General features: G+C 40.2%; 1 protein-coding gene and 1 long non-coding RNA gene across 8 annotated transcripts; one reads left to right on the top strand and one right to left on the bottom strand.

The window, feature by feature from the left end:
- Positions 1 to 6,200: 6,200 nt before the first annotated feature.
- Positions 6,201 to 7,014, bottom strand: LOC125963922 (uncharacterized). Its single transcript, XR_007476370.1, has 2 exons — positions 6,845 to 7,014; positions 6,201 to 6,424 (listed from the first exon to the last, which is right to left on the bottom strand). It is a non-coding gene; the product is annotated as an uncharacterized LOC125963922 (long non-coding RNA).
- Positions 7,015 to 7,076: 62 nt separating this feature from the next.
- BTF3 (basic transcription factor 3) lies at positions 7,077 to 19,806 on the top strand. Of its 7 annotated transcripts, none has more exons than XM_033429999.2 (7): positions 7,077 to 7,207; positions 7,774 to 7,842; positions 11,752 to 11,865; positions 12,186 to 12,387; positions 13,526 to 13,582; positions 14,981 to 15,044; positions 18,854 to 19,806. In XM_033429999.2, the coding sequence occupies exons 2-7, from the start codon at positions 7,774 to 7,776 to the stop codon at positions 18,966 to 18,968; spliced, it is 621 nt and encodes a 206-aa protein (XP_033285890.1). In that variant the 5' UTR covers positions 7,077 to 7,207; the 3' UTR covers positions 18,969 to 19,806. The 7 variants fall into 7 exon arrangements, with proteins under 7 accessions (XP_033285890.1, XP_049563667.1, XP_033285888.1 ...); XM_049707710.1 differs by having other exon boundaries at positions 7,089 to 7,445; positions 14,984 to 15,044; XM_033429997.2 differs by having other exon boundaries at positions 7,089 to 7,445.
- The last annotated feature ends 2,402 nt before the right edge of the window (positions 19,807 to 22,208 follow it).

The following is a 22,208-nucleotide window of genomic DNA, read 5'->3' as shown; positions in this document are numbered from 1 at the left end:
GCAAGTTGGGAGGCTGTTATAGTAGTAGCCCAGGAGAGTGATGGTGGCTTGGATTAGGCTGGAAACAGTAAATATGGTCTGTGGTCAAAGTTGGGATATATTTTGGAGGTAGGACCGATAACATTTGCTGATGGATTTGATATGGGAGGTTATAGGAAAAAAAGGAAAGAGTTGACTCTTAGTGTTGATTTAATAGTGGATGGGAAATATTGTTCTGGCTTAGATGTGGTATATTTGGGAAGTCTATTAGTCATCTAGGTAGAGATAATGAGTATGCAATTGAATATACTTTTGTTGGGTATCAGGTACAGAGTTGAGATAATCATATTCCCTAGTAGTCAGTAGCACGGTATAATAGATATGGGCACAGATTGTGGAGCTGCCTGCCTGTGTTCATATTTCACCCTTGCCACTTACGGCACTGTGGCCTTAGGTAAATTACTTAACATTTTCTGTGTCTCAGTTTTCTGTTTCTGTAAAATGGGAGTAATAGTACCTACTTCATAGGATCCAATGGATTAATATACATAAAGCACTAAGAACAATGTCTAATGTAAAAGCTATATAGACATTAGCCACTGTTAGCACAGTCATCTTCAATCCATGCCAGGCATCTCATGTATTCTTCTTCTCTTATCTTCACTCCTATTCTCCTCCCCCAAAAAGGTACCTGTTCGAGTGGTTGGTTTTGTTTTGTTTTTTACACCAATATCCAATTCTCCGATTCTCTGGATACCAACTGGGTGTCCAATAATTCAATTTGATGAAGACACTATCTACCTGGAGTTAGCATTAAATGCCACTGGTTAAAGGGGATCAGTCCCACAGAACTGCCCCCACTTCAGAGGCCAGTCCCAAGTCCTTGGCCACCCTTACTTCTGACCAACTGGCTATAATTCGGGGGTTCCCATGACCCTCAAATCCAGAAATTTGCTAGAGTGGTTCACACAACTCAGGAAAATACTTTACCTATGATTGCTGGTTTATTATAAAGGATACTACCCAGGAACAGCCGAATGTAAGAGATGCATAGGGCATGGTATGCGGAAGGGTGATTTCTGGAGTCTCTATGCTCTCTCTTAGCTGTGTTACCCTCCCAGCACCTGGATGTGTTCACCAGCCTGGAAGCTCTCCAAACCCTCTTGTTTAGGAGTTTTTATAGAGGTTTCATTACATACGCATGATTGAGTAAAATATCGGCCAGGCCATCGGTGATTAAACTCAACCTCTATGCCCTCTCCCCTCCTTGGAGGTTTGGGGGCAGGGGGAGGGGTGGGGAAGGGGGAGGGATGGGACTGAAAGTTACAACCCTCAACCCTTTAATCCTGTCTTGATCTTTTGTGGCAACCTGACCCAACCTGAAGCTATCTTCAGGGGCCATAGCACACTAGTCATCTCATTAGCATACAGAAGACACTTTTAACACTCTAAGGGTGTTAGGAGCTGTGGCCCAGAAACCTGGGACAAAGCCCAAATATACATTTCTCTTTACACCACACCACTCTAGTGTTGAAATATGACCTTAAATATGCACATAACTTTGTATTATATATGTTGTGTTATGTCCTTTTAAAAAACTTTTATTGTTAAGTATAGAAAATACAGAAAACTGCATACCACTAACAGGTCAGAATAGAGAGACCCTTGCTCACCACCCTAGCAATGTTCCATGTGTCTCCTCCCAATTACAACCCTTCTTCTCCTCCCAAGAATAGCTACTATCCTGATGTTTCTGACAATCTCCTTTTCATCACCTAAGCGTGTGCATCCCTAAACGCTCTAGCTCTGCCTGGTTTTTCTTTTTTTTTGGCTATGTCTCTTAGGCCTCTTTTTAACTAAAGAAGCCCCTTTCTCCTTTTTTCTCCCTTAAAATTTATTTGTTGATACCAGATTAATTGTGCTGTCATTTCCTGTAACCTGAATTTTGTTGACTGCCTTCTGTAGAATAATTTAACATGTTTTTTCTGTTGCTCATGTTTTCTGTAACTTGATGGCTGATCACCTTGGGGTCAAAAATTAATGATTTAGTTCAACCAGGGTACTACAGACAAATTTAACAGACCAGGAGAAGATATTTGCAATATCTGAAATAGGAGAGATTAAAAAAAAAAGTATAATATATCTGGGAATCCAGCTAACAAAGAATGTACAAGATCTTCAGAAAGTTTTCTCTATTGAAATATGTAAAACAGTTGAAAAATATTTTGCACTACATTCATGAATGTGAAGATTCAGCATTCATTCAAACTTCTTTCAAGCTTGCTTCCTTATCCTATAAATCTTAAAAAGTTAAATACTATCAATACATTTCCAGACATGCAGTTAGGGTTCTAGAGGTAAATGATTTCTGCCAATTAGATAGGTACATTTAAGTAAAATTTGGAAGGTAGAAGTAAGGCAAAAGCCTTCTTCCTGCTACTTTGTTTTTTGGTTGGTAGGCATCATGGAGATGAAGATAATATTTACTATTTTCTGCAACAACTTTCTTTTTTTTTTTGCAACAGCTTTCTAAAGCAGTCATTTGCTTTGAGTACTTGTTTATTCTTGAATTGTAGCTACCGTAGTGTGTTCTTAACATCAATAACTCCAGTTGTGGGGTCTTGATTCTCCATCATCCTGATGGGTGGAGACAGTGGTAGTAGCTCCCTTAACTGCCCAGTTTGGCAGTATTATCCTGGGACTCATTTCTGACAGCCCACTCCTCCAGCCCTTTAAACAAGTTTCTAAACACCAATTCCCCATATTAAATCCCTATATATTTAAAATAGCCAGATCTATTTCCAGCAACTGAATGCAGACTCATACAATAATGAGTAAAGATAAATAAGCTTCCCAAATTAATCTACACAATCAATCCCAATTTAAAAATTTTAAATAATTGAACAAAATCTAAAGTATATATGGAATAAAGGTCTGCAAATATGTCAACATCAAAAATGAAAAATAATCACCCTACCATATTAAGAATAATGAGTCTACATATTAATAATTGTTGATGCTTGGGTGACGAACCTATGGAGGTTCGTTATATTATTTTTATTTTTATGTACCTGAAGTTTTCTGTAATAATGTAAAAAGAATATTCAGTCTGATGTTCAAAAAGTTGGAATTATAGGGCTTCCCTGGTGGCGCAGTGGTTGAGAGTCCGCCTGCCGATGCAGGGGAGGTGGGTTCGTGCCCCGGTCCGGGAGGATCCCACATGCCACGGAGCGGCTGGGCCCGTGAGCCACGGCCGCTGAGCCTGCGCGTCTGGAGCCTGTGCTCCGCAGCAGGAGAGGCCACGGCAGTGAGAGGCCCGCGTACCACCAAAAAAAAAAAAAAAAAAAAAAGTTGGAATTATAATTTGGGGACTTATCAAAATGAAGATAATATTTACAGTCATGGGATAGGATGAAACCATTTAGGGAGAATACAGATAGAAAAGAACATAGGACTAAGATGTGAGCATCTCTAATATTTAGAAGTTGGAGGAAGAAGATAAAGCAAAGTAGACTGAAGAGATGCCAGTAAAGTAAAAGGAAACCAGGAGGTGAGATATTCTGGAAACTTAGAGAAGAAAATGTTTCAAAAATGTGGAAGGGCCAAGTATGTCAAATACTGCCTAAAATAAGAACTAAGAATTTGTCTCTGGATTTGCCAAGATGGAGGTTTAGACAATTTGGGGAGAAATTTTGCTATAAAGAGGAGTGCAAAAATTAAGTAGTGGCTGGAGGGGAATAGAAGTCAAAATTTTTTTTGTTTTGCTCTCTTTTAAGATACCTGATACTAAGGCATATTCAGTGCACTGGCAGAATGATCTAGTTGAAAAGGGGAAAAGAGATATAGGAGGGAAACAATAACAGAAGAACCAAGGTCCTGAATGAAATAAACAAGTAGAGAGACTATTTCTTTCATGTGTAACAGGAGGGAAGGCAATATCTATAGGTTCAGATGCATATAGATGGATAGACTTGGTGGAGGGAAGATGAGATTGAGTGTGTCTATTTTCACACCTTTAACTCTCTAAGCCTCAGTTCCCTCACCACTAATATGGAAAGTACCTATCTCATAAGATTTCTGTGAGAATTCAACAATCAAGGAGCCAACACTCAATATTAACCCAGTAGAAAATTGTTATGAAGACTCCTAGTTCAACAATTCTCAATTCTCCATCAACTCAACAAAATTATCAACCTCTCCTTTTCCATTTAATAAAATACCACAACTAAAATGAGTATGATGGGGACTTCCCTAGTGGCGCTGTGGTTAAGAATCTGCCTACCAATGAAGGGGACATGGGTTTGAGCCCTGATCCAGGGAGATCCCACATGCTGTGGAGCAACTAAGCCTGTGCGCCACAGCTACTGAGCCTGCTCTCTAGAGCCCAGGACCACAACTACTGAAGCCTGCGTGCCTACAGACTGTGCCCCGCAACAAGAGAAGCCACCGCAATGAGAAGCCAGCGCACCACAACTAAGAGTAGCCCCCGCTCACTGCAACTACAGAAAGCACGCGTGCGGCAATGAAGATCTAACACAGCCAAAAATAAATAAATTTATAGTAAAATAAAATTGATTAAAAAAATAGCTCATTCCTTTAAAAGAAATGAGTATGATGGATGTAACTTAATGGTGTTGGGGATGTCAGAGAAAGCTTTCCTTAGACACTTAAACTAAGAGCTAGATGAAGTATAGATGTTAACTTTATAAAGGTGGGGATGCTAGAAGAAGAGTTTAAGAAGGTTTAGAAACATAAAAGAAAAAAAAAATCCATTGTGGCTATCAGTCAAGGGGCCAGAAAATGAAGCAACTAAAAGCACAGGAGGGCTTCCCTGGTGGCACAGGGAACACGAGGGGACACGAGTTCGTGCCCCAGTCCGGGAAGATCCCACATGCCGCGGAGCGCCTAGGCCTGTGAGCCATGGCCGCTGAGCCTGTGCGTCCGGAGCCTGTGCTCTGCAACCGGAGAGGCCACAACAGTAAGAGGCCCGCGTACCGGAAAAAAAAAGTACAGGAACATTTATACTCAGTGATCTCCAATACCTCTTGTGTGGGTCAGAATGGGGCTCTTAAGAAATAAACATAATATAAAATATATATTTTAGCTCTTACTGAAGCAGAATCAAGTCCAACTGAGAGGTGAAAACAATTCATGGACGTTAATTAGACCATAAACCATATACCAAGGAGGACTGCACATTTCCCCTTTCTTGCCTACTCGCTCTATTGACAAAGGCCAGGTTGAGTGCTGAGTAAATGATTCTTAGGTTTGTTCAAGCTCAGTAGTAAAGTGTGGGAGCCAGCTAACCATATTTGTCATAGACATTGGGAGCACATAGGAAATGGTAATGTGAGTTACTCTTTTGCCATCACTGAGCTAAGATGGCAACTTAGTAGCTATTTTCTCAGGGGGTGGGGGAGGAATCCCTTCAGTTATTTCTTTTAAAAGACTGGTATGTAAATATTAGCAGAATCAGAATTTCCTGACCACTCACAAAATAACCAGGAGTCAGAATCAAAATTTTCTTTTCGTACTATTAGGGAATCTCTCATGATTTCAACACAATGAAAGTTTTAAAAATTACAAAAGAACAAGAGTAAAGTGAAACCAAAGGAAAGTTAAAACCTGGAACATTTCCTGAAAACAGGTGAAGAAAATCAGGTGGCCGGTTACTTAAGTAGAAACCTGTGTTTATGCAAATACTCAGAAAACCTCACAGGACTAGGAAGTTTCAAATGCCATCAGTATAACATGGAGGAAGGGGGGAAAATTGTTCCTGAACAAAGATATACTTTCAAAAAGAGGGGTATTTCTATATATTTTGTAATATTCCTACAGCACAGTCATTTTGACCCTTATTGTTAAAACAGTGACCCCCAGAGCCTAATAGTACAAACTCCCTTTTCTGTAATAAACTTGACTCATATTTAATAATAGAAGCAACATTGTTTTTTGAGAAAGTATCAACTATTACAAGTATCCTAAAAAGCAACACAGCGGTCCTCATCAGTTATTTTCCTAAAGAGGTCACAATCCTAACAAATTCACATTAGATAATATTCAAAAACAAAAACATTAATCTTAATTGGGGAGAAATCTGCACCTAGACAAGTTTTCTTGCTTTATGTAAACTGTATTGTCTCTAGCTTAGATTTCCGACTCACTTTTTAATATGCAAACGCTTTTCATAGCTAAGACACAAAAAGGCTGATCAGGAAGCATTCTGATTTAAATTGCCATTTTTAATATCGGTTGTTTTAAGATTGTCTTAAAGCTTGTCCTAGTGTTTAGAAAATTTTAACTCACATCAGTTTAGCCTCCCCAAACACACCGGACACAAATTCTCCTTTGATTGAATTACTCAGCTAAGAGGTAAAGTTTGTTCAACTGTGAATCGCTAATTGTCAAATCCATACCAACTGGTATCAAGGAGTCCACTTTTTGTCTAAGACACAAAAGAAATAAGGTAATCACGGTCACGGGTCTAAGGTGGTTAGCCACCTGCTAAAATGCAGACTACCTGGTCCCATCTCCAGTCAGACTGAATCGCTGAGAGGTGGGGCTCAGGTCTGCATTCTGAACACGCTCCCCAGAAATTCTGAACCATGGTCCCGCAACCAACCAAACCACCTAATCTGTGAAAGCTAAATTAGCTTCGTTTTTTACAAAACGTCTTGGTAAAGGCTCATTCGGGCCAAAGGGGAAATTCGAAAACATTCCGATGATCGCTACAATCTACACCTCCCAGCGAATGGAGGGGTGAGCACACTCTAGGCTCCCCGATCGTTTCCGCAAACGTGAACAGGCCCTTTCTTCTGAGGATGAAGAACTTGGGGATAGGGGCCCTGAGACAGGACCGACTTACTCAACCCTAACTGTGCAAAGAACCGTGCTCTCTGACCCTTCCACAGCCTTTCCCAGGGTCACTCGCGGTGCTTCCAGCCCAGTCTTTCGTTCAGTCTCCACCCTGCCAGCGCTGGACCACGAGAGGACGGGAGACTGTCACAAACGCGGCGACCGGAGGCCGCGCGTGCGCAGCCAGCCGCTGAGCTCGCGGCGAAGTCCGTTTCCTGACTTTTAGAGGAAGTGGCGTTGCGTCACTTCCGGCTTCCCTCTAGCTGCCATCTTGCGTCCCCGCGTGTGTGCGCCTTATCTCAGCTGGTCTGCCCGAGACCCCCCTGAGCGCCAACCCTAGTCCCCCGCGCGGCCCCATTTCCGCTCCAACAAGGTACAAAAAGGCTTTGGACGCCGGCGTGGGAGGAGGACGGGAACGGGGGCGGGAAGTGCCCGGAAGGAGCGAGACAGGGAGGGACAGGGCTGAGGAGAGGAAGGCGATGCGACGGACAGGCGCACCCACTCAGGCTGACTCTCGGGGTCGAGGTCGGGCCAGGGGCGGCTGCCCTGGGGGCGAGGCGACGCCGTCTCTTCCTCCACCTCGCGGCGGAACCCGAGGACAGGAGCCTCAGGTACCGCGAGGCTTGCGGAAAGTGGCCGGGCCGGGCAGGCCCTGGCTAGGCCGAGGCAAGGCCAGGCCGGGGCCGGGGGGTGGGAGGCGCTGACCAGCTGTGGGTTAGAGCCCTTTTTCTGGGCCTTTAAAGAGCGGGGGAGGGGTAGGAAAGCGGGTGCTCTTTGGGCTCCCTCAGAACTGAAGTTCGGGAGCTTGGCGGGGTGGATTCGGGATCCAGGCCTCGGCCTGTGTAGGACGTTTATTCCGCTGGTGTCTTGGGAAATAACGAGCGTGGAATGCTAGAGTGAACTAGATCTTTCCTCGCTGAGGGTTTCCTGTTTTTCTAGATGAAAGAAACTATCATGAACCAGGAGAAACTCGCCAAACTGCAGGCACAAGTGCGCATTGGTGGGAAAGTAAGTTTTACTAGCGTTGGGGGTTTTGGGTTTGGGGTTTTTTTTTTGTTTTTGTTTTTGAAGTTTTATGGTTTAGGTTTTTTTCTCCTTTGTATTTTTAATAGAATTGGCTTGTCACTTTGTCTCTAGAGGGCATTTCACAGAGCTTGCAAATCGTTATGAAGGGAGTGGCAAGGGATTAAATTAGGTGTACAGTGTAGTGTATCAGTGAGACGTGTAGGTTGTAAATTAGAAGAAAAAAATGCAAGCGAAGAGACAAAGAGAGCACTTAAACTGCAAACTGCTTTTATGTAGATGTTTTCAGTGTTACAGTATTTTAAATAGAACAGAAGTGTTTCCTAATTTAATTAGAAAGAAAATGTCATTTTGGTTAGATCATCACGTGACCCTTAATACCCTTGACTTGTCTTGTCATTGGCTTTATAATCTAAGTTGTATACAGTCAGTGCTTGATTTTTATTTTATTTATTTTTTTAATAACTAAGCTAACTGGATCCAAGTTTCAACTATCTTTTCAACTTTAGTTTATGGTTGTGGATAATTGTGGTACTTAATAGTTGGAAGTTCATGCCTGTTGTAAGTTAGAAGTTCATGCCTCCTGTAAATTAAGACCTTTTGTAATCCTTTCTTCGCTAAATACAACCCAGGGTAGTTGTGTATTTTCTAGGATGTTTGAAGATGTCATTCTTATAGGTACATTTTTTAAATTTAAGAGCAATGACTGTGGATTTGGAAATATTACCTAAGCAGATACCATTCCATTTTTGCTTTGTAATTACACTGAAACTGAGGGAATGAGAGTGATTGACGGGTGGGTTTTTAAATGATCGGTTTTTGTTTAATTGATCTTTCCTGGTGGCTGTTGGTCCCCTTCAAGGGGATTCTTTTTTGAACTTGGTAAGTTTTAGGTTCTCTAATTTGCTTAAGTCAGATGTGCACTCTAGCAGAGGTCTACCTAGTTGTATTTTATCTTGTGTTAGCACATTCCTAGTATTTAACAAGGTGTGGTAGCGTGTTGAAACAGAGCGTGTCTTTACTTGGTAAAACTTGTAAAGCTTCCATGCTTCAAGTTTATTATCTATTAGTTTTTCTCACTTCAAGCGTTTACCTTCAAGTACAGTCTACTGCAAAATAGCCAAAACTTGCACTTAGACTTAAGTAATAAGATGTATATGTGTTAGTTACTGGATTTTGCCAGAAGTGAAAGTATCCTGATTCCCCCCATGCCCCCAAGCTGGTTTTCAAGATCTACACCTACCCATTAACAGCAGTAGGTGTTTCTTGTCCTTTTTAGCAATTGTTATAAGCTAGGTGTGGCCTTCAGGTGCCAGGAAAACTCATATTCCTTGTGGGTCAGTGTTTGGGTGCTCTTATATTGGTATTTTTAACTATCATTCCTTTCAGTGCAGGTTTCAGAAGGAGTCATTTGAATAATGTGCTTGTGTGCTTTCTTTTTGTTGTTACGCTGATCATTAGTCTTTAACTTGTGAGTGACATCATTCTAGGGTAAAGGAAAGTCAAGGTTTTCTAGGATTCTTAAGGCTGATGAAGGATTAAACTTTGTTTAGTTAATGTAGGAACTATTTCTGTCATTGTAATACAGAAACATTTTTTCACGTTTTAAGAAACCTACTTACTGTGGAATGTGAAATTAGATGAGTTAGTGTTGCCTTAGAGAAATCTGAAAGCGTTAGATACTTTTTAGGTAAATGCTATGAAAGCCCTTTATTTCAGTAAAAATTGAGTGTAAAGTGTATGAAACCTGTAGAATGTGGGCTGGTTTTGTTTTTAGAATCTTATAGTAGTTCTTTGGAATGTGTTTTAGAGAGGATTCTTTGGAAACCCGGTATCTACATCGCTTCAAGATGATCTTTATTAAAGGTTTTTGGGGGTGTTTGGTAACCAGTATTTTTTGTAGCTATTGATATTTTTTTCAGTTAAACTATGATTTGTTTAAGCCTTTACTATTGCTGGATCCTGAGAGTATAAAATTTAAGAAGTTTAAAGTCCTTAGAGGGGGACTTTAATGCTAGTAGGGGAGATAGGCATCTTAAAAAAAAACAAAATGAAACAAAAACCCCTTTTCACAGTGTAATATACATAGTGGAACAGAAGCATTTTCAAAATACAGAGATGGGAATGATTTGGTTTGGGGGTGTTAATGGCAGTTTAGGGAAGGCACAGAAGAGATGATGGCTTTAGCAGGATTTTAAAAGGATGAATAGGAATTGGTGTGGAGGTTGGGGGAAGGTGAAGTCAGTGGGTGATAACCTTTCCATAAAGAGCCTTATGTGCTGCATGAATGGATTAGTCTGTATGAGAGAGTCCATGAGAGTGTCATTAAAGAGTTTTGAGAAGAGGGAGATTGGAGATTTGGCATATATGTACAAGAGACAAGTTTTCCTGAAGCCTGTATTCTGTTCATTCATTAAGACGTGTGCTTTCAATGAATCAGATACCATACTCAATACTAGGTCTGTAGCAATAAACAGAATCGAAGCCCTCGAGGACCTTACGTTCTAGTGAGGAAAGACAATAAAATATATTTCTTACAAGTGTTATGAAGAAAAATAAACCTGGATAGATAGAAAATGAATGTGGGAATTACTATTTTTCATTGGGTAGTTGGGGAAGGCCACTCCAATATGGTGACATAAGAACGGAGATCTGTAGTGAGGTAGGGAGCCATGCAGATGTTAGGGGAAGAAGGGAGCAGTATATGCGAAGGCTCCTGTTTGGCCATTTTTTTTTTTTTTTAAGAAGATGTTGGGGGTAGGAGTTTATTAATTAATATATTTATTTTTGCTGTGTTGGGTCTTCGTTTCTGTGCAAGGGCTTTCTCTGGTTGCGGCAAGTGGGGGCCACTCTTCATCGCGGTGCGCAGGCCTCTCACTATCGCGGCCTCTCTTGTTGCGGAGCACAGGCTCCAAACATGCAGGCTCAGTAGTTGTGGCTCACGGGCCTAGTTGCTCTGCGGCATGTGGGATCCTCCCAGACCAGGGCTCGAACCCGTGTCCCCTGCATTAGCAGGCAGACTCTCAACTGCTGCGCCACCAGGGAAGCCCCTCTGTTTGGCCTTTTTAAGGAACAGCAAAGAGGTTTATTTGTCTGAAGATGAGTTTACATGTGTGATAGAAGGTGGAGTGTCAAGAGTGGCATAGAGGGGCAGGGCAGATAGTGTAGGGACCTGCTAGGTAAGATAGATTTTACTTCAGATTTTACTATTGGATGCTGTAGAAGTCTATATATAGACATATTTGTGTCTTATGGTATCTTGTCTGTGAATATTAATGGATGTTGATTTTTCTTTAATATCGAAACAGAAAAGGTTAATGGTTCTGGATATGGAGTTTCTAAATGAGGCTTAATTTAGGTTGGCACATGCTTACGTATAGAGCAGATAACGTAAAAAGTAGAACTCTGAAAAGATCATTTCTTTATATCTGACAAAACTAGAAGCTTAGAAGTTATGAAGGATTTTTATTTATTTATTTATTTATTTATTTTTTGTGGTATGCGGGCCTCTCACTGCTGTGGCCTCTCCCGTTGCAGAGCACAGGCTCCGGACGCGCAGGCTCAGCGGCCATGGCTCAGGGGCCTAGCCGCTCCACGGCATGTGAGATCTTCCCGGACTCGGCATGAACCCGTGTCCCCTGCATTGGCAGGCAGACTCTCAACCACTGCGCCACCAGGGAAGCCCTATGAAGGATTTTTAGACAATTCCTTTCATTGTCTTCTTTTGGCTTCCATCGGTGCCTTAATATGCCTACTCACTGCATAAAAGTTTGTGGTTATGGTAATTTTCTTACACAGATTGAGAGGTCAGAAAGGAATTAGAAACTGTCCAATTGAAAATGACTCTTGTGGTATAAACATATGCTGTGTTCTTTCCTTTTCTCCCCACTTTAGGGAACTGCTCGCAGAAAGAAGAAGGTGGTTCATAGAACAGCCACAGCAGACGACAAAAAACTTCAGTTCTCTTTAAAGAAGTTAGGGGTAAACAATATCTCTGGTATTGAAGAGGTAAGTGTCAGATTTTATTTCTTTACAAAAATAAGATTTGATTGAAAACTTTAATGTTTGTGCGTTAAATGATTTTTTTGACTACTGCCAACAGAGAATTTCATCTCTCTCTAAAATATGTTTCTATTCTAGTATCAGGGAGATTGCTAAGTGTAAAAGGGATTAGATTGCACTTTCCATTTCAGGCAGAATTTTGCTTGTGCATTATGGTGACATACTAGGTTACTTAGCCAGACTTCAGCTTTTGCTTAATACAGTGTTTGGTTTTAAAGGGATTTTGGTGAGTGTTGCTAATTTAACAATTTTTTTTTTCTTTTTAGGTGAATATGTTCACAAACCAAGGAACAGTGATCCACTTTAACAACCCTAAAGTTCAGGCATCTCTGGCAGCAAACACTTTCACCATTACAGGCCATGCTGAGACAAAGCAGCTGACAGAAATGCTCCCCAGCATCTTAAACCAGCTTGGCGCAGACAGTCTGACCAGTTTAAGGAGACTGGCTGAAGCTCTGCCCAAACAATGTGAGTTTCCTAGTAGCAGTTTTGCCCAGGGTTACTGAGTTGTCAGTAGATTTCTAAGATTTAGGGTGCACGGTGGATATGAATATTTTTAAATTTGGAAATGCTGATTTTCCTCTAAGAAACATCAATTTTTATACTGATTTTAAGCAGGTGTTTTTAGTGTGTTATAATATGCTTTGATCATTATACTTGCTTAAGTGAAATGTTTGCTTTCTACTAGCTTTCTGTTTTGGATCAGAGGCTAAAAATTGTACCTTTATTAGCTGGAAATGATGAAAATGTTAATTTGCGCCTTTTTTTTTTAAAATAACTGACAGTTAATTGAAATATATTTAAATACATTACAAATTATTAAACTTCTTCAGTTGTACAAATTCAGCTGGTATTACCAATAGTCTTTAAGAATTGGCCTCCTGCTATTCTGGTGTTTTTAATTACACTGTAATAAGGATTTTGTTCGGGGCAGAAGATTGTGTGGTTGAATAGGTGTATATCAGGGTATAGCTACTTTATGCTGAAGCTCTCTGATTAAAATTTTGAGAAATGGAAATGTAGAAGTGAGACAAGTTTATTATATGGTCTGCTGTTTAGTCATCCATGTTTTTCTTGAGGTTTGCTCCATCTGCTTTAATCAATTTGTGTGTGTTGCTGTTTTTTGTTAGTTTGTTTGTTTTGTCATGCCGAAAGGCCTAAGAGGTTCTAGAAAGTCTTAGGCTTTCAGAGGTAGGCTTTTGAAGGATTCCACTGAAAATTGTACAGTGCTAGTACTGTGAGGTCTCAGCTGTCAAGTGTAGTTCACTTTCTTGTGTAATAAAAGGAAAGTGGAGGCTTACCAGTCAAAGGTACTTTTAATTTTTTGATTATTTTATTTTCACTTCAGTAAAGGTTTTTTGGTATGTGGGTTTACCTGTACCATGTTGTAGGTGAGAGGGATTGAAAGGAGAATGGGTTTGGAATTTGGTGTGTTGGCTGGTACTAGTATTCTAGCTCATTGGTAGACGTCAGACTATCATGCTATTGCTAGTACTGTAAAAGAAATCCCAAATGTCACCATAAGCATAAGTTGTAACAACACTTGACCATTCACCTGTTGTTCTTTTGGTTAGTGTTCATTGAACATTTACATTTCCTTTCACAGCTGTGGATGGAAAAGCACCACTTGCTACTGGAGAGGATGATGATGATGAAGTTCCAGGTAGGAACTTTCACTTGTGGTTAAACTAGAGAATCTTAGCAAGGGAGAATGAAGAATCTTTGTACTATAGGAAAGATTACCTTAGGCCAGGGGCTGGGGAGGTATGTGAAATAGGGTAAAGTGGGGCAAAGGGAGAATGAGAAAAATAATGCAGTGTTAGTCACCTGGGATTTAGGTTTGTAGGCTTGGTTTTTCTCTGTTTGGGATCCCAAGAAGGTATCTAACCTTAAATATTGTGTAAATAGATACGTGTGTAGTAACCTAAATATAATAGGTACTTGCAGATCACAAATGACCCTCGTTTCCTACTTTGAGATCCATAAATGTATGAGAAGGCATGGAGAAGTTGTAGAAATATCTTCTATATAATCATTCTGAAATCAGCAGAAAAACTCCTTTGGCAATCATGAGGCATTTTTCTGTTACTGGATAATTTATTTTGTTGTAAAACAGATATTGGGCAGTAGACTCCCTAGACTCAGAAATATTTCCACATTGCATAGACAGGTATCCTCAGGAATCCAGGAAAACATCAAATTGTGTGTCATGGTATTCTTTGATTCTGTCCCCCATATAAGTAATATTACTTAACTGTAATTCTTGGAATGGGGCAGGAATGGGTGGGACATATACATATTCTTTAAGCATTATATTTATGTCATTGGCAAGTTAATAATTTTCCTCTTTCCCTTGTATTAATTATATGCCAAAATATACACTTCAAAATATGCCAAATGAGTAGTGGTCTCATTAGAAATAAAAACAGGTGTCTAAATTTATATCCTAATTTAACTGTAGGATATATTTTGAGAGCATTTCCCTATCTTCTTTTTAAGACCTGATGATTATTTTTATAGACTTGGCTTTTTTTTCTGAGTTTTTACTTTTTTTTTTTTTTTCCTTTTCCTAGATCTTGTGGAGAATTTTGATGAGGCTTCCAAAAATGAAGCAAACTGAATTGAGTCAACTTCTGAAGAAGATAAATCTTGAAGAAGTTACTGGGAGCTGCTATTTTATATTATGACTGCTTTTTAAAATTTTGTTTATGGATCTGATAAAATCTAGATCTCTAATATTTTTAAGCCAAGCCCCTGGACACTGCAGCTCTTTTCAGTTTTTGCTTATATACAATTCATTCTTTGCAGCTAATTAAGCTGAGGAAGCCTGGGAATAAAGTTTGAAACAAAGATTAATAAAGTTCTTTGCTTAGTATACGGTTTTATATTTTATTTCATTGATACTGATTTCTACACAGAAAGCAAAATTGTTTATAGAAAGCTAATCATGGCATGTAATATGACTGGTAATCATGGATGGAATCTGATTAAAGATTTAAAATGACAGTATAAGTATCAAAGGTGGTTTAAAGTTCTTATGTCTGAAAACTTCTTTCTCCAGCAGGCCTCAGAGCTTCCATAGTTTGTGATGGGTGTAATTATGAGACTAGTATATTCCTTCGTGGGTAAGCAAGGAGTTTTTTTCTCTTAATATTGTCTATATTGTAAACATACACTGAGTGCCGTTTATGTATTATAGCACTTAATTTTCTCTCATTTAATTCTCAATCTATGAAGTAGGGACTAGTAACTCCATTTTGTAGATATAACCGAGGTTACATCAAAAAAGTTAAAGTAGTTATTAATCTCTTAACTCCATTCTGTGTAGTGTATTCTCTAAGATACCTGAAAAAATGTAGTGTTTGTGTTAGGAATGTCACCTTATCTTCCTTAAGTGATAACACTTTAAATGAATAGGACTACTTTTTTCTTTAAAATTGTTTTTGTTACTTTTTAAGTTAACAGTAATATTGACATGCGTGTATACAGTTGTAAGAATTTTAACACGTAATATGACTGCCACCAGAGTCAGAATACTGAACAGTTCCATTACCCCAGAAAATTTTCTCAATGTAGGGTTACTTTTAAAAAATTGTATTAGCAATCATAATGCCTTAGTTTCTGCTTGCAATAATAAGAATTCATTTAAGTTTTCATACTAATTAGAGAGTACCTTTTGAAGGTACTATACAGCTATATCTAAAAGTCAACTGTTAACTCAAAAATGAGATGCTGTGCAAAAAATATTTGCACATCTTAACATTGTATTATTTTCTTCGAAGGATGTATATCAGTTCTGTTAAGCTATACTGCTACAGTAAGCAGGACTAAAGTCTCAGTGGGTTTACAAAATTAGGAAACAAGTACATGTCTCCAGACTACTGTGGGTTAGGTTGGGCTGTGCTACATACTCACTCCAGGTCCCAGACTGATGGAGCAACCACTATTTGGGACACTCAGTTTCCTGGCAGAGTGAGAAGATGGTGGGTCACCTGCTGGCTCTTAAAGTGATACAAGTATCACTTCTTGTATGTAACTGGCCAAGGCAAGTGGAGTGGCTTACCTGGAGGGCAGGGGGTTTGGAAGGCTTGGAGTAGGGCCTGAGGATTTGCATATCTGATAAACTCCCAGGTGATGCTAGTGCATTTCCACTGGTGATGCTTCCTTTGAGCAGCACAATTAGAGATGTTCTCAACTCATCCCAACAGATTGCAGTGACAGAGGCTGACTTGAGCATGTGAAGATGGCCGCTGTCTGAATATCCTTATAGTTATTTGCCTTAGATCTGTATAGGAAAGGGACTAAATAGAGAAGTGCAATAGATTTCTAGGCTGCTGGCTAAGGTTAGTCCTGTTTTGCCTATGCTTAGAGACTTTTTTTTCTCCCAACAACCTCTAAAAATATTTCTTTGGTCCATTATTTAAAGGATCTGGTGGTGTGTGTTGGTGGCAATAGACTGGTAAGAAAGGTTTTTCCTGTAACATTTTCAGTATCAAGATAGGCAGGGTTATGCTACAGTTAGAAATGACTAGAAACTTTAGTTGCTACAGAGATTTGTTCGTCAGGCTTGATGTTTGTGGTTTGCCTGTGGCTAGGCTCCACTTTACTTCAAGGACAGCCTCTAATCAGAACATTTCCAGTCTCAGGACAAGGAAAAGAGATGGCAAACAGTCAGCTGGCTCTTCAGACTTACGCTGGGAAGTGATACACATCATTAAATTTCGGCAGCCAGAGCAAGTCACATACGTAGTCAAGTCTGATGGCCATGAGGATTGGGGAAGTATAATCCTCCCCCGGAGCAAGATAGCAGATTTTTTTTAAAACAATAATATAATCTACCATATCCTTATAATTTTTCTTAAATTGCCCACAATTCCTGTGTTTATTAAGCACTGTATAACTCATTTTATATCATCTTACTGATTGTCATAACAATCTCCCCCAAAGAGCCACATTATGCAGATAAGGAAACCCTTAAAACATACCCCTTAAGTGGTAGAGCGAGATTCAAACCCAGGTCTGCTGTTTTGATCTCAGTACCTACTGGAAAGAATTTCAGGTCCTGGCAGGCTGGAGGGGCAGATGATTCTAGTCTGGTTGATCTTTTGGCTGTTGTCCCAATTTGCTGGCTGTTGTCCACTGCTTTTAAGACTAGCCCCCAACTTACTTTCAGCTGGATCTGAACCAGGGTTACCCTAATGAAGAGATGGACATCGATTATGAACTGAGGATTCTAAGGATTAATACTCTTTATTTGTTGAACTAACCCACCTGGAGTACACTTGTGTCATCCGCATTATAACCCTGTGTTGTAAGGGCAGAAAGCTACATTCTAAAATTTGGAAACAAGTTTAAAAAAAAAATGGGTCAGAGGTCACTGACAGGTCTGAATTCTACCAATCATTTTTTTCTCTATTCCATAACACTGGATTTGTGCTTTGGTAGCTCTCCCTACCCCACCCCACCCCTTTAAGATACATATGTTGTTGGGAGAGAAATCTTAAGGGGACTAATAACAGTTTTTAGCCTTTCCAAAACAATAGTTAGAAAAGTCTTCTATTCACATAAATTTTCATGACTCCAATCAGCACAGTCTTGACTGCCATCTTTGCAGCGAGTTCTGGGAATGCAGGCACAGTCGGCAAAGAAAACAGTATCACATCTGTAGCCTGAACACTTTGGGCACTGTGAAACTAGACAATTTTATTTATTTTTAAAACCATAACTGTTAAAATGTCAAGGTGAACTGGAAAAGATACTGTTGGGAAAAAAATAGCCATTTGGATTTTTAAAATAGGGAAGACTGTCCAAGAGGAATATTGCAGATGTTTATTAAAGATTCTACATATTTGGGTGAAAGAATTTGTACTCTGAAAAACCAAGAAGAGTACTGTCTCTCTCCATCAGCCTGAGAATAAACATACTGACACACTACATAAACAAGGAAAGGTCCGTATGAGTTTATACGTTCAATAAGCAAGGAAGAGAATCAGTATTTGGTAATTGGCAGCTAGCAAGAAAGATCTGTTTATACTTCTAGTCTTTTCTTGTCAACACATTGTTAGATAACATGCAACTCGTAGGAAGCATTTCTATTTCTACCTTCCATGAGGACTAGACAAAAGGCAGGATATGATCTATTTAGTGTACTTTATTTCCGATGGGTCATTTACATTGTTGATTGGGGCCATGCGGTATTGGAATCGTATCTACCACCATGGTTTTAGAATAATCCAGTTTACCAGACTGTAAAGTGATCGGGGTGCTGCACAGTGTTAAAGCACCATAGAGAACACTGTGAAAGGCAGAGAGGAGAGTGGAGGAGAAAGGGCAAAAGGTTAAATAACAACAACAAAAAGTCTTTGAAAGTCAAAGCATTCAGCAGACTTTTTTTTGATCTTTACTAAAATTTCCAAAGAAATCAAACAATTTTGGTAACAGACAAAAATTGTTCGTCAAGGTTAATCTTTGTTAATCTTTGCAAATCTGGCTTTATTTGCTTCTTAGCTAGAGAACTCACCTACTTTAAATATGCAAACTATTGGAAGTGATAGAATTGCTTAACTGTGAATGAAAATATCCTTAGGAAGGTTTCTAAGCATGAGTTAATTTATGTGGCTGAAATGTAAGGGTAGCAACTCCAAGAACCCATTAAAACATTAATTACATATTTTCATCTTTACCTGATTCATCTGAACAATCCCCACAGTCGTTTCTTGTGTCACACACCTTGTCCACGTATGTCCAAGTCTTCTGGTTGGGACACTTGAATATCAAGTTTTGTGAGAGGCTGCTGGGCATTTGGCCTGTATAGACAACGGCATTATTTCTCATAGAAACATTCGTTCATTGATAATGTTTTAATTATAATTCTGAATTTTAGATATTAGTTGCTGGTGACTGCTTTTTAATTTGGATTGTTTGTTCACCTCAGCACAATATGTAGCAGACTCATCTTCACCGTGACTGCAGTCCAGCCTGCCGTTACAGAGCAGGGAGGGTGGCAAGCAAGTAGAGCGGTCCTCACACGAGAAGCCCAGTCGCTGTGAAGCTGTTTTAAACAGTCGATATGACAAATTGGAAGATTTATAAGACAAATACTGGATGTTGACCTATGCACCTGTGACTATGAACATCAAGCCCTAATAATAGAATAACCTGCTTTTAATAATCCACTTTCTTCTTCCCCCTTTTGCTTCTTTCTGTTGTTCTTTTTCCCATGATTTCCTCTCCTCCCTTTCTTTCTTTTTCTCCCCTGTGCTCCCAAACTCTCTAGGCCGACTTAGCTTGCATTTCTTGCAATGCCAGTGGCCTTTGGGTAAACAAGTATGTACTCACTCCTGCCTGAGAAGGAAGGTGACCAGGAGGGGGCAACAAGCCTGGTATCTGCTTTGAGCTTCTCCACACATTGGTTCTGTGTATCTGTGATTTTCTCTCTGTGCTTTTCTTAGCTAGAAATGAGAGCAAAGATAAATTGCTACACCAACCTCAAGGGGACACTGTGGGCTAAATTGAAACATGTTTAAGTGCAATGAATCTACTAAAAAATGTGTGGGAGTTTACCAGAATAATGTGATGATATTTTTAAAGACATGTAAGTACTGTAAAATTTTGATGGAAGTTAAGAGGTAAATAGCAGATTGGTAACACATATCTCAAATATTTACACGTATTTACACCTGAAATAACGTATCGCCAGAAAATTCTGGTTTGGTGTGTGTAGTGGTAAACAGGAAATATTTTAAATACCTGGGTTAGAGTTGGTGAGGGCTTGGGGAAGGTGCGTTTTGTATCTTGAAAGTTTTATAGTTGGAATAAAGGTGCGTTTTGCATCTTAAAGTTTTATAGTTGGAATAAAGTTAAAAGTTTATATAGTTTTACAGGTAACACTACTGTGTGTATCCCTTAATCCATGAGGTTTATATAGTTCTATAGGTAACACTACTGTGTGTATGTATCCCTTAATCCATGAGGTGCTTGGACTGTGATTGTGGCTGGTTTCACTCAAATTGCTAACAGTATTTATTACCCCACTCAACCTCATTTAACACTGAACGATATGCTCTCCTGTATTGTTCACCACTGTATCTCTGGTCTCCCTAAATATGGCAGAAACTCCTTGCAGATAGAAACCATATCCTGTGTAAGCTTCAGAGTTGGGTAGACCTGGAATGGAACCCCTGGCTTGTCGATTTTCCAGCTGTATGATCCTGGGCAAGTCACCTAACTTCCCTGAGTCTCTGTTCTTAATGGTTATGACAACCACTGCCTCTCAAGGTTGTTGAAAAGAATGGAGTAAAGATGAGATGTGTTAGGTGTCCAGAGCAATGGTTGGCACATAGCACGTGCCAACCATCAATTATCAGTGGACTCACTCCATATCACCCATATCAGGAGACTCACTCATTTTGGAAATACATGGTGGATAAATATACTCTTGCTGGTTGAGTGAATTATTGACAGATCCATCACCTAGGGAAGAGACATACTTGCAGGTTTTACAGGTATCCCAAAGGTGATCCCAAGACTGATCACAGCAGCCATCACTCTGAGCACAAGAAAAGCCATGCAGGAAATCCAGAGACACTGCCTCGTGGGAGGCCAGCATTGCTCTATCACAACAAAACACACAGACACAGAGGAGGACAAGTCATCTTGGGGCAGAGGCTCGGGCTGGGGGTATGGTGTAAATTAGCCAGCTGTTGTCCATGTTTATCTCAGTGTGAAAGGCAGGAGACAACGTTCAGGACTTTAAATGTGTGCTTTGAGTTGTAGTGGTGCTTTTCCTGTCTAGTATCTAATTCAGTTTCTGAGCAACAGGCCTTTTGATGAATGGGTGTTGGTCCGTCGGTTGTAAATGAAGCTTTAAAATGAAGGAACAGGGCCAGTGAGATGGAGTGACTTCTGAGGTTTATGCTGAGATAAGGGGAACTGTCTCACCTCACACTCAGGTCTCCTGGTTCCCTATCCAGGGCTGTGGCTACTATGCCAGTGTTTCCCAAAACCTGGCTTTCAGGCTACCTACCTGAGAATCACGGAAGGAAATGCAGATTCCTGGGCTCCCCCCAGACATACAGAATCTCTAGGGGGTGGGGCGGGGGGAATCTGAATATTTTTTGAGCACCTCAGGTCACTCTTAGACACACCACAGTTTGGGAACACAGCCCTGTGCCAAAGATGAAATGCAGACTTTGGTCTTGGGTTCCGAGCATTCCAAAGGACATTGCTTGCTGGTTCTGGAGTGAGCAGTCCTGGAAGAACAGGAGAGGCAGCTGCCTGACTGGTTTTACTGGCACACCACGAAGAGAAACACTGCTCAGACTACTCTTGATCTTTCCTTAGAGTTCAGCAGCACTGCCTTTTGCAAACAGTGAGACTCACCCTTGATATTTCTGCAGTGACCCATTGGCCAGAGTTCCTGATATCTCTGAGCCTTCTTCTGGGGCCTGAGTCTGCAGTCAAACCCCTTTGTGTGTAAACAGTACATTGTAATAGAAGAGAGACAGGATGGCATCTTTTCATGGGAACCAGTCCTAGACTCCAAGGCTTTTTTTGTCCCTCTGACAAGTATAAACATTATCTCCAACACCTAATAGTGCTTCAGAGTCAACAGCCCTGTCACGTAGCTGTGAACATTCACATTACTGGTGAAGAAACATAGGCTTAAAGAATCTTAGGGTCACAGCCAGTAAGTGGTAGAAGCAAGTGCTGGGACGCAATCAGACACGCCAAGGCTTTTTGCCACTTCACAGAGCTCCACTGAAGATCCTCCCTCAGCTGGGTCACAAACACCAGGAAGCTCTTGCCCCTGAAACCAAAGTCTTCTGCTCCTGTGGGGTCAGTGTTACTTTGTCCTTCCCACAGCAGCTACAGCCTTTTAAAATGCTCTCGCTCTTTGAAAATCCCCCTCTGGGACTCTATCCTCTGCCTATAATTGGGTATATAGAAGAAAGCTTTACGTAAAAAGATTTTTTATGTAGTCAAATTTGTAATAGGAGATGCTAAATGCTAAACAATGCTAAAACACTTTCAATATTGAAACATCCATTTACTGGACTTCCTTGGTGGTCCAGTGGTTAAGTCTCTGTAAGTCTACTGCAGGGGGCACAGGTTCGATTCCTGGTCTGGGAATCAAGATCCCACATGCAGCGCGGCCAACGAAGACAACAACAAATCTGTTTACTAAAAGTGATCAAATAAGCTACTCACTTTTATATGTGATTGGTTCTCAACTGTGCAAAACAGTCATATAGAAACACTAAGCATTAAAACAAAGGCCAGGAGAGCTA

The sequence above is a fragment of the Orcinus orca genome, chromosome 3, assembly GCF_937001465.1.
Source record: "Orcinus orca chromosome 3, mOrcOrc1.1, whole genome shotgun sequence".
Classification (NCBI taxonomy): Eukaryota; Metazoa; Chordata; class Mammalia; order Artiodactyla; family Delphinidae; genus Orcinus; species Orcinus orca.
Note: the sequence above shows the minus strand (reverse complement) of the source record. Positions and strands in the feature narration are given on the sequence as shown.